Source organism: Aplysia californica, unplaced genomic scaffold (genome assembly GCF_000002075.1).
Source record: "Aplysia californica isolate F4 #8 unplaced genomic scaffold, AplCal3.0 scaffold00220, whole genome shotgun sequence".
Classification (NCBI taxonomy): domain Eukaryota; kingdom Metazoa; phylum Mollusca; class Gastropoda; order Aplysiida; family Aplysiidae; genus Aplysia; species Aplysia californica.
Window position 1 is genome coordinate 1,111,089 of NW_004797490.1, and position 13,354 is coordinate 1,124,442.

Consider the following 13,354-nt stretch of genomic DNA (forward strand, 5'->3'; position numbering starts at 1 on the left):
CATAAAACTAGTACTAAAACTAAAGCCTGTTCTGTATGAATCACATTTTAAAAAATGGGCCAAGATTTGCTGATGGATAGGCATTTTGAAAATCAAAGGGTTTTTGTTTTTTTTTAGTTAATACCCCGTATTTATTCTTTACCTTTAATTTCTAAAGACATGTTGCTTCTAAACGTTTCCTTTTTTTATAAAGTATAAAGCTGCCTATTGCCTAGGCGGGACAAAGAAGAAACCTTGTAATTTGTAACTTAGTCTTCACATACTTGAGTAACACTGCTAGGGCCTGGGCTAGAAATCAAGATATTTGGTGCCACAGATACGCCCTCAACATGTCTATTCAACACATGCAACTCCTCCCTCCCCCAATAGAATATTGACAATCTCATAATTTTTGCACCTTGGTTTACCTCCCAGGTACTACACCTTTATCGTTCGAGCCCCAAAAAAATGAGTTTGTAAACAGCCTTGGTACACCTATAACAATGTACTGTACTTCTGAAGGTTTTGTGACCTGAAGTTGTGTAGTGTAAACAGCTTTGGTACAGAAATGATAAATGCATGGGACATGCACTTCCAAAGGGAAATGACCAACGTCTCCCCTCAAGCGCCTTGTGTGAGTGAGGTGAATAAATTGAACGCCGATGGCTAGAGGGCATGGCACGACTGGTAAGTCCTACTTCAGGCTCTCGGACTCGCAACCGTAAGGTCATGGGTTCGAATCCCGTCAAGGGTCCGACGTTGTGTCCTTGGGAAAGGCACTTTACACGAATTTTCCTCACTTCACCCAGGTGGGAATGGGTACCCGGCTACAGACAGCGAAAGATCTTGTCAGTTTGTTAGTGTTTGAGCGCTTAATCGGCTGCTCGCACTGTATGCTTCCCGGGAAGCTGAGAATGTTTCGGAGTGTTCTATGGTCTGCTGGGGTAATAATATAGTGTAAAGCGCATAGAGCCTGCTGCTGAGCGGGGATATGCGCTATACAAATGCTATATATTATTATTATTATTACTTCTTAACTTTCTCTCTCTAATGTTTATGTCTGTCTGTCTTACTTTTTCCCAACACCAAATGACCGTGTTGCCGGGCGGTCTGGTGTTGTCTTCTTCTTCTTTCCTTTCAAACATATATCATCCTTATAATCTCTCCTCCTTCTTTTTTAATGTTTGTTACTCTCTTGTAACACCTCTAATCTTCGGCACTTACATGACCTAATCGTGTTGCAAGTGCAAACCAAATGACCATTATTTGTCAATGTGCTTCTCTGTATTCAAAGAAACAGACAAACAAACTGAACCACCTCAACTCCCCAACCGGGTCTGAACCATCACCGTTTACACTTAAAATGCTGAAGCTGAAGAATACTTGCTCATCTGTCATCATTTTCATAATTTCAAAACACTTCAACGGCGTCTATGGTGTAATAGTTATGCATTTTGCTATCTCACGCAAGAGACCCGAGTTCGATTACTGAATGGGGAGACTTTTTATTGAGTAGGCCTATATTCGTCTTTTTGTTGAGATCAGCCTCGGTTGGCCCTGATATGGGGGGGGGGGGGGGGTTCAATAAGCCTTTGGTCTGGGTATGAACGAATCATGCTAGAGTAATGAAATTTCAATGAAACCATGCTCAAAAACGTTTGTTTTTCATTGCTGAAGCTGTGCCATGGAGCCAGTTGGATATCTCTCAGTTATCAAGTTTTTACTCTTGCAAGGAAAATCCCATGCGGACATTTTTCAGGAAATGGTTCAGGTTTATGGTTATAAATGTCCTCGTTATAATACTGTGACATATTGGGTAAGAAAATTCAAATCTAGATTCATGTTGGTGATGGATGAAGATCGTGAAGGGCGCCTATCCTTTGTGGTAACTGAAGAGAATATATCCATAGTGAAAAAACTGGTTCTACAAGACTGACGTATACACTATAACTGTTAATAATAGTGTTAAACAGCTCACAATTGAAACAATAATCAGTGTAGGGTTAATTGAAAAGATTCTCCATGACCTTCTTAACATCAACATGCATAAGTTGTTTGTGCGGTTGGTACCCTGACTTTTGACAAAAGTGAGCAAAAGAAGCAGAGGGCCGAGTCCTGCGAAACTCTCCTTCAAATTGAGTTCAATGACACAAATTTCTTAAAAAACATGGTGACTATGGGATGAAACAGGGATTTATCATTCTGATCCAGAACAAAAAATGTCCTCCATGCAAAGGAAAACCCCTTCTTCTCCCTCACCAAAGAAGGCAAAGGTAACACCGTCAAGTGAAAGGTCATACCGTCCTGTTTCTGGAATTGTGAAGGTATCAGTATTATCATGACTGACTACCTGGAAAATGGAAAAACATTCACAGGAAACTACTACTGGGGTTTGCTGATACAATTGGTCGATTGGTCGCTTTTAAGGACAAGCGGGCTAACCCATATTTTCGGGGTTTTCCAGAAATCTTGACCAACACCAAAAGTGGGCATTTCCCTACCTATAGGAGAACTGTGGTTTCACTGGTGAGTATATTTTGGTTATACAGAAAACTCTCCTTGTATTTTCAGAATCCAAAAACTTTAACTTTTATTTTCTTAAAACAACATTTCTCGGGAAAGCCCGTTGTGCTTAAAAGCGACCAATTGCAATCCGAATTGGTGAGAAAAAAGCGTGGAAAACTTCGTAATGGGATCCTCCTACTGCATGACAACACCCCTGCGTACAAGGCACAACAAGCAGTCCAGACAGCAGAGTAGTGCGGCTTTGAAATCCTGCCACACCCAGCTTATTCACCAGACCTAGCCCCCTCAGACTTTTTTTCTGTTTCCAAATCTTAAAAAATCACTCTAAGGACGTCGTTTCCATGACAACGAGGGCGCAATTTAAGCTGTGGAAGACTGGTTAGGGACCCATTCTGGGTCATTGTTTTCTCAAGGACTTTTGAAGGTCAAATAGAGGTGGCAAAAATGTGTTACTCTTCATGGTGGTTATGAGGAGAAATAAAAGTATACTCTTCAAAAAAAGAAGCCTGACACCCACTTTTAAAACTGAATTTTAAAAATAAAACGAACCTAATAAATAGAACAAAATAAGGCAAAGTTCTGGTAGATAACTATACACACGTGCAAAACTTTAATCCCGGTAAACAAACCGAATGTCCTGCACAAGCTTGTAAACAGAATGGCGTACATGAAAAGTCAGTACCTGGTATTGCGTTGATCACTGCTCGGCATCCGAATTGTGACTACCGTGACAGGAACTACGACTAACAGATGCAATTAAGTTTGCAATATCATGTGGCGGGATAGTTTGCCGCTCATGCTGGAGTGTCACAAGGAGCTCTGGAAGTGTCTGAGGTGGCGGATTCATCTGCCACACACGTCGATCCGACTCGTCCCAGAAGTTTGATTGGAGACAAATCCGGCCATGGTAGAGTCGGAAGGTTTTTGGCATGCAGGAAGTCTTCACATACCCGTGCAACATGCGGACGAGCGTTGTCCTGCTGCAAAATGCCAGCATTCGCGTTCAGGTATGCAACAATATGAGGCTGCAGGATCTCATCTCTGTACCTGTCACATGTCACTCTGTGCCGGCACCACTGGAGACGTTCTGCCACGTGGTGAGCGGTCAACACGTTACGTCGATAATCAAGCAAAGAGTCCTGCCTCCCTGAGACGACTGCGGAATGTCTTGTCAGAAATTCTCCCATGTCCAGGGATTTGAGCAACAGTAGACATTGCTATTGTGGTTTGATTTCGAAGGTGGCGCACACGGATATCGATCCTGGGCCGCAGTAGTGACCCTGTGTCGACCTGACCTAAGCCTGTCATTACCACTTTGGGTGTTGTTGTATCGTGTCCATAACGCAGCAATGATCTGTCTAGACACGCCAGAATACCTTGCCACGGCTTGCTGAGTCATCCCTATTTCCAATCGTCCGATTGCATTATTGCGTTCAGCATCAGTCAGCCTTGGCATTTTTCAGTTGTCTACTGTTGTGTTACATGGACTGTGTGAACCGTGGTTGTTGTGGCTTTTTGTACGCCAGTGGGAGATGTTACAGAATACTGAATTGATTGCAGTCCACCACTGAGCACGAGAAAGTGGTCAAGGCCGCCATTATGGATTCAGTAAAAACTCTTCTATGCGGGCGTTTTGATGTGCACTGCACGTGACTATTGGTGTTTGGGCGACAACACTTGATCCTTTATAAAACTCTGTCCCTAATATTTACAATTTTGTTTCCTAATCTAATATTCAAAATTTATCAAGTGTCAAGTTTCTTTTTTGAAGAGTATATGTGTGCCAAGATACAAAGCTCTATCTTGATTCCTTCATATTTAGTATTTAGACCAAAGATTTCTTGAACCCCCCTCGTAGTCTCGTAATACAAGGTCAAAGCCCACTTCCTACACGAGTTGTGTTGATGGGGGCATTAAAACACTAACATTTAATTTAATTTGAGGCATTTTGGTGAAATCAGTTGCTTTTACTTCTGAAACCAGGCAACTGAGATCCCACCTCCTTCAGTCACAAATATCTCGACTTCTATTAAAGATAGATGGATCAAGAGAAAGACAATAAATGAGCAAACTGTGATATAATACTGGTACCAATTTGAATAAATCCCCATGCCCAGATATTGATAAGTGCCTGATTCCACCGTGTCATGACACATAAACCTCCCCCCCCCCCCGAACCCCCCCCCCCCCCCAAAAAAAAAAACAACAACTTGCACTACTTCATGTCTAGATCTATCTTGGTTTTTTATAATGTTGGAATATTCAGTTCAAGACCTTTGCCATACACTTTTTAAAAAAATTCATAAACGATACAAGAAGACATATATAAGAGAGAGAGATATCATCACTGCAGTTTGCTATGCGCGTAGGGAACAAAATTTGAAAACTCCAGTCGGCAGTCATTTGACCTTGGCAAAATCTTAAAAACCAGCTCTCAAATTTTACTTGGCATCAATAATTATTCATGACAACTTAAATAAATTGTAAAAAATCAAGAGTCTAAAACGTGCACAAGACTAATAAAAAAAGTTTTTTTTCACAATTTCTCGAAAGTATCTGAATGCTCCATACACAGATTGCGAAATGCACTGACCATAAGTCTCCCAACCACTTCTTGACGTTTATATCTCTGTTGCCGGGACAAGCTAACCTGTATGGAGTAGATCTACTTGTACGGAATTGAAAGTTGTACGGGAGATTACAGTGGAATCCTGTAATAACGAGAGGGAGGGGACCGGTGCGAAATGTCCGTTATAGCAGGATTTTCGTTGTAAGGGATCCAGTAATAAATTCGAGGGAAATAGTAAAGTAGTAAAGTAGGCCTAATCTATGAGTTTGGTGTTCTGCTTATTCCTTTTTGTATTTCCCCTGATGATGATTTTGTTCAACACGATCTCTGGGTCAAACTTGATCAAAAATCGAATCAGGTTTCTTTCTCTAGCACTAGCAATGTTGACAGCTCTGCGTTGGCGATCAGAAAGAAGGGGCTCTGGCTCTAGGCTAACTCGCCCACTGTGTTGTCCCCCGCCCCACCCCACCCTGTGGTGCGTTGCGTCTGCTTGCGCACGTGACACATTCACTCCACCTATTAGAGCATTGTGACCTCTCCATCCCGCACCAGAGAAGTGAGAGGCATTCTAGTGGTAGGCCTAGGTAATCTAGACTAGGTTGGCCTATCCGATGCGTTCTGCTCGTCTGCCCATGCCACACCCTCCCCACTCATTCGCCCCGGCCTTCATTGTTGGTTCGCGTGGGCTCTCCCATTCTTTTTTTTCGCTGGATCACCAACAACTTTCTCAACTGGCGAGGTTTTATATGTTTAATTGGTCTGTGCGCTGTGCACAGCAGCAGCAATATCCCGTTATAACCGACCCGCGTGACTCTCTGATTGCGCAATAGCAGTATTTTATTCACAAAGATAAAGAAGGGAAAAAACGAGGTTTTAGAATAGTGTCTTTATAACAGACTTTTCATTATTTCAGGACTCGTTATAAGTGGACTCCACTCCACTGTAATTAATAAACTGACAAAAAGACACATGTACATACAAAACTGACACGTTCTTGTTACTCAAAGTTACTGTGAACTTTTTGAAATTATTCAGGTCAGCTGAAAGAAGACCCTTGCTTGGTCACACGCAATGACTGCGATTCTTATGGGTGTTTTCAATTCAAGTATCAGTAGTCTCCGCCTAAACGCACGCCATACAAAAGCACGCTCCGCTCAAACGCACGCTTTCGTCATCTGACGGGTTTTTTTACTATATAATTCAGACGTACAAACGCACGGTCACTCCCTATAAACGCACGCTCCGATCGGCGAAACACGCCGACAAGTTAAGCTTGGCAAGGGGTAATTTTCACTCCAACCTGCACAGTCTGCATAAGACAAGCCTAGAATTTACTAGAAAACCGGATATTTGGTGAGAGTGCCCCTCACGCTGTACAAAGAGAGTGATGGACAGCGTTTACACACCCTACTACTTTCCACTGACGCATAGGTCTCGCGGTCTAGGGCTGGTCGGATAAATGTTAATGTTGGGGCGTAAATGCTGTCATAAAACACTAGACAGGCATCTATAGGATTAAAGATTGGGGGGACTAAAATGTTTTTTTATTGGTCACTGGAAATGTATCTTTGAGAGAAGGTTTCTGCCTGGTGTTTGAGTTTGAGTGACTGCGTGTAATGTTTAGTTAGATCTAGGCCTGATGCGCGACATGCATAAATGCCGTAAAACACTAGACAGGCCTCTATAGGATTAAAGATTAGCCAAATAAGCCTAATAAGCTGCGCTCGAAGACCTTATAACGTACAGTAGTGTCCGCCTAAACGCACGCCATACAAAAGCACGCTCCGCTCAAACGCACGCTTTCATCATCTGACGGGGTTTTTACTATATAATTTAGACTTACAAACGCACGGTCACTCTCTCTAAACGCACGCTCCGTCAGCGAAACACGCCGACATGTTAAGTTTGACAAGGGGAATGATAAATAAGTATTAGATCTATTTTATTTGTACGTGTTATGTGTGATGATCCAGGTGTAGTTATCGATTGTTTAGACCAGGATAGAATTCGTTGTGGGAGAAAAAGGTTCACAGATTAAGGTTAAAGACTCATTGTCTAGGGTCGTGCTTTTTCGTTGGGTTCGAGGCTGCTTGTTTTATGGTTCGAACAGTATTGGTACAAAGTGATTTATTGATTTCAATGAAGGAAAGAATGGGATTACTTTCGCTTTCCACGAGTCCTCACTCAGTGAAGAAAGTTGTAAAAGTAAAAAGTTAACAAGACCAAAAACACCCAAACAACTGGGGGTAATTAAAATTTGTTTTAGTAAGAGTTTTATGGCACCGCAACACAATAAGGTCATATTGGTGCCAAAGATTTGATTAGAAGCATTACAAGAGAGTAGCAAACACAACAAAAAAAGGATGACAGATGTTTATTAAGAAAGAAGGAGCAAACCACACCAGAACATCCGCCAACTATCCACTCAATTGGGGAAAAAAGTAGATCTTTTAGGGTTTTTAAAGTTGTAGTAGAGATTTTACGGCGCTCGCAACACCATAAGGTCATATGAGCGCCAGAAGATGAGAGCTGTTACAACAGAGTAACAAACATAAAAAAGAAGAAGGGGAGATAAGTTCGATAGGAAAGAAGAAGCAAACTACATCAGAGCACCCGCCAACCACCCAAAGTAGATCTGCTAGAGCGATGTCCAAGTTTTAGTAAGGTTTAACAACGCTCCCAACTGCATGTTAGTCTAGTTTTAGTAGAGGTTTTACGGCGCTCGCAACTGCATAAGGTCATATGAGCGCCAGAGGATTAGAGGTGTTACAAGAGAGTAACAAACGTAAAAAAGAAGAAGGGGGGATAAGGACAATAGATGCTTGATAGGAAAGAAGGAGCAAACCACACTAGAGCGCCCGCCAACCACCCACTCCCAACTGCATGAGGTCATATGAGTGCCAAGGGGTGGATGTCAACAGAGAAGTCTACACAGGGAATCAGGCTTACACTGCTCACCTCTCTAGCCTCAACAGCACAAAGTCTGCTTCGACTATCAAGGCACCCCGGAAATAGCAGTTCACAAGAGAGTGACAAACATACAAAAGAAGTAGAGGGAAAATGACGATAGTAAGGATTAGGAAAGAAAAAGCAGCAGATGTTGAAGTGGAAGCACCCCCACAAAATAACTAACACAAATGAACCAAAATACACTGCTACATTCAACATTTATTGAACTGGTCAAAACTAAATAATACAGTAAGAGGACGTACAAGCCTTAAACACTCATATAAAGCGATGAACCAACATTTTCAACCCATTTTATGGGAACAAGCTAAACGACTAGTATTCACCAAAATAATTCCAGAGACGAACATGCCAATCTGTAGTAATCGCTATCAGTTACATGAACATTTGTAGCTATTTTTCGGCTTAAAAAGAAGAAGGGGAGGGGGGAGCAAGACCCACAAATCACAGCTCTATACTCCTTGAGCCCTATGCAGACATACGAGACCATGATTCTACTGACCCAATTGATCCAATACCCGTACTAGAAAGTCTGGGTCTTCCTACGATTCCCCCCTTTTCTATTATGTCAGAAGTTCAAAAATATTCTGGGCCTTTCAGACAACAAAAATGTCCACATAATTTTGGGATAAGAAAACTCCAAAGATGCGTTTTCTCAGATCTTAAAATTGATATTGTTTACACACTAGCTATGTACTTCAACACTCCGGTTTTCTTCTGAAACCACCCACTGGCCTCCCCAACACAAATATTCACTTCTGTATTTATGAAAGCTACTCTTAGAACAGAACCAAAGAATACTCTGGGTAAATGCTCTGGTTATGTCTCACAATCACATTTCACACGGAACATTTTCATGCCAATACCTAAACTTTGCACATAAATGACAGTAATGATAAGATCATCTGTTGCAGAAGAGGGCAGAACAAAATTTTTTGGAAACTGGTAATATAATGAGCATTTGGTCTGCAGATCACAAGAGAACAGACACAAGACAAACACCTTTATTGTCTTTTGTCTGAGGAGAAAAAAACTGAGTCAGATACCACTACCAATTTGCTGTAACTTTCTCATACAAGGTGTTTAGGAGACTTTTCAAATCATGACATTCATACATCCCGTTTCTCAGGCCATCAGGAAAACAGACCTAAAATTTAGCCCGCCCTATCCTTTTACAAGTGCACTTCTTAACTCATTCGCTACGCCGAGCCGTGGGGGGCGGCGCGGCTAAAGTGCCGTCAGTACGCTAAGCCGCCCCCGGCGGCTCGAGAACCGACGTCCAATTTTAGCTTGGTTTCTATTCGAATCCACATATCCATGTTAAAATAAAGGTCATAATATAAAGTTGACTTCCGGGTCAAGCGTTTCCACCGAAAATCGGAAGGTTTGATTCAGTTTTGAAACACGATTTCGAAGTTAATGCGACATTGTTTTATCACGAAGCCCAAATTATAGCCCAGACACCAGTTTTTAGTACTTTTACACAACAAATGTAAAATTATTTTTCTCTCTAAAGAAGTGTAGGACTCTTCTTTATAATATTGATACTACTGGACTCAAATTGCCAGTGCACTGTAATTGAGAAATCAATATTTTTGAGTGTTAGATCTAGATCTAGGCCTAGATCTAGATCTAAATAGTCAAAATATTTTTTTTCTCCCCAAAATCACTACTTTTTGGTGAATTTACTCAAAAAGTACCACCCAATACATGTATAGGTTTATTCCAAATGCAATTCTGAATAATTCCATATATAAGATACGAGTATTTCTTTCAATTAGGGTCCTTTTTTCAAAATTATTCTTTTTCGATATCGGAGGTTATGATCGAAATGTACAAATATTATGGAATGTATGTAAATAACTGCTCATTTTTCAATATTTTCCTGTTCTATATACATTTATGGTTATTTTGATGTATAATTTAACTTGGTGCAAACATATTTTTTGAGTTTCATCTGAGATTATACATTTTTTGTTTTCAAATTTTATCCGCAGCCAATCACAATTGTGTTGCATAATCGCCTCTGACAGGAACCAAAGTTGAAAAATACTCAAATAAACAATACAGATGTATTCTACAAACCATACTGAAAATGTTGGTATATAATATGTTGATATTTATTTGAATTTATGGCCCCCCAAGACCTGTGAACTGCGCACTAGTCATCATCTCATTTCGCCCTCCCGAAAAAAATTCGCCCACAAGCCGAAAATAATACGTAGCGAATGAGTTAAACGAGTAGGGTGTCCCAGAACTAAAGTTGTCCATTAAAAAACAACACAGGCTAAGAAGAAGCTGAAACAGCAATCACAGACATTCAAGCATAAAAAAAACTTGCTCAGCCTCTTCTCAACCACAACAAGCATGATACACAAAAAGTCCCAGCTTACTATACTAAGACATAATGTAGCATAGCGCTTCTTTGGAATGCTTAGATACACAAAAACACTGAAGAAATACACTGGTCATATCTCAACTTTCACATTTAATCAACTTGCAGGACCTGGGCTATTAGTAGTCAGCCGACCACCTTGGCCAGATTGTTAATAAAAAATATTTTTTTGCAATCCATGAACCAATGCAAATATAATTAATGCTTGAAATCAGCATTCGGCGCAAAGACTTCTGTCCTGATATAATATCTATCTACATTACACAGAGTTCAGTAAGTCAAGAGAGACACTTGGAAAAACACAATCACATTACGAACGTACGACATCACAAAACTGGGAGAAAGAAGGTATCGGCAGAATGTCTGTCCAGCAACATCTAATCAGCCCCTGGGGTGTGGACCGTGATGGTCTTGCCCTTGGGATCATCATATCTGTCCATGATGGACAGGTTGAGCAGCATCATGGTGCCACCCAGCAGTATGGTCAGCAGCAGGGCCACGGGGACAAGTCCCATCCAGATACCAGAGGTGAAGAAGCCCACACAGTCCACTGAATTGTAGAAGCGGTCGTTCTGGATATGGAATGGCTGGAACTGAGAAAAGAAACGAGGATTTCAATTAAGCTAGATCAGACAACGAGTCATTTCTCTTAGCTGAGACAGAACAGGAGCAAAAAATACGAAAGTCTGTACACACCAAGAAATAGTATAGACACTATACAGTGGAAACCATATATAACAGGCCCGGTAATAACAGGGATTTTTTAAATCCCCGTATTTTCCTACTCTTTGTCTCTATTAAAAGGTATCGGCAATAACAAGGCCTCATCGGAGCCCAACCGCTTATAGTAGGGAAAAAGGCTCGTTAACAACGTGTAAAAAGTGTGTGTGTGTGTGTGAGAAAGAGAGAGAGAGAGAGAGAGAGAGAGAGAGAGAGAGAGGAGAGTAACGCAGTGATGGAGCAAGCTTACGCAAGCCATGCCACAGCTAGCACACGCAACTTGTGAAGCGAGAGAGGGCTGCGGTGTGCTGCAGACCTCGATCTGGCCAGAAACCTAGCAACACGGACGCGTAATGTGTCACCAACGATGTCAATCGCAAGAGAAAATGCCTTTCAATTGACAAAAAAATACGAAACAATCCAGGCGGTTGACAAAAAGCAAGCTCCACTGGCAGAGATTTTTTGTCAGTTCAACATTCCACAAGGGTCGATTCACACCGTTATTAAGCACAGACAGAAGATAGTGGCAGCATACTGCAATGGGAAGTTTGCTCTGGATGGAAAGAAGATGAGACTACCCGATGCAGATGCTGTGGACCAAGCTCTACTGATGTGGTTTGAGGAGGCAGGGAGAAAGTTTGCGCAAAAACCCCTGTTCGTGGGTACCTGTGGCAAGGGCAACTACCCATGAATAAGTACAGCTGGATTAGTCCATAAATGTTTACTTTCCGGGCATTTCTGATTTAACAGGGATCGGATATAACAGGACATTTTCTCTACTCCCACCATCCCTGTTATATCAGGTTTCCACTGTACTTTCATCAGCTTTCGTATCGCACACAAAAAAGTGTATTGATTCTTTCTCATCCTTCGCAATTCTTCTGAGTGCAGGTCAAAGCATTAAAAGAATTTTGTTAATGATGCAAACACTACAAGAAGAGAGAACATTCATAATAAAATATTAACAAAAACAGTACAAACCAATTAATATTCTTTAAAAAAGAAAAAACATATACATATAGTTTCATAACTTCCAAAGGTCATTTTCTGTGGATTGGCCTACCATAGCTGATTTTTATGCCATACTTATTAAAAGTATATTCTGTTGATAAAAAAAATAATGGGTCAGATCAAAGGATAATTTCTTCTACTCCTACAAAGGTCTCCTTATGCTAATATCAGGAAATCCACACTCTTTGAAACTAATATTCGAGGAAGCGAAATTGTCAGAAGTGTAGATATATATGCATTTAGGTGAATATGATAATGGTAAAATACATTATTGTAAAACATATTTTTCTGCCGGTGATTGTAGTGCAGAGGTCAATAACCCATTCTGTTTCACGAAGTTTTGAATTCGAGTGGAGTTTAATTTTCTTTTCGTATTTAAAAAAATATTTTTTCTCAGCCTGTTGTCCAGACAAGGGACTTAACTCATGCTCTGCCTTCAAAACAATGTATACTGTATTTAGTAGTGAGACAATATGCTTCATCAACAGTAAAATCACGACAAGAGTTATCTAAGCCATCTTTTTTTCGTTCTGTTTTTATAGAAAATCCATACCTGGAAACCAGTGAATTTGACATAAGTTCCCTTGAAGTATGAATACTCATTGTCCAAGGCGTCAAGGAACAGTTTCATCGATGTGCAGTGGAATGAGTACAGGATGGGCACTTTAAAGTCCAGAGCTGTATTGATGAGGCTCCCATTACGAATTTCTGTTTTGTTCTCTGCATCAACATTCTCAGTATCTACCAACCTCAGTACAACCTTCAAGATGTTCCAACGGTCTTTTTGATCGATCACCTCCATTCTGTGAAAGAAAACAAAAGTGTCAAGAATATATTTCTTCACTAAGCATAATCAACGTTGTCAGAAGACAGTGCATCAACAGGTAGCGTAAAGTCGCAAAACTGTTTTGTTTCTTACAAATTTGAACTTTATTATCTAGTTATTTCACAAAGTTAGCTGTCCACACTTGTGAAGGAAAAAAAAAAGACAAAAACTTTCAAAAATTTAGTGAACAACAAACTGAACTCTTTTCAACATTTCTTTTATGAACTGCTATATTTCTATAGTTACCTTGGAAGACCAAAACTGTTTTCATGTGCTTATTTTAATTTCTAACAGTCGTTATTTGTAGCAGACACTACTTTAACTTAATGTCATAAATTTGATACGACTGATGATCTTGTAA

At 40.6% G+C, this 13,354-nt stretch overlaps 1 protein-coding gene across 1 annotated transcript; it reads right to left on the bottom strand.

Moving 5' to 3' along the window:
* Window positions 1-10,465: 10,465 nt before the first annotated feature.
* Window positions 10,466-12,970, bottom strand: LOC101859643 (V-type proton ATPase subunit S1; the record flags this gene model as incomplete). The annotated part of the gene is given in 2 exon segments (XM_005099636.3): window positions 10,466-11,029; window positions 12,721-12,970. Coding segments are annotated over 2 exon segments (466 nt in total), but the record flags the coding sequence as incomplete, so codon positions are not given.
* Between the last annotated feature and the right edge of the window lie 384 nt (window positions 12,971-13,354).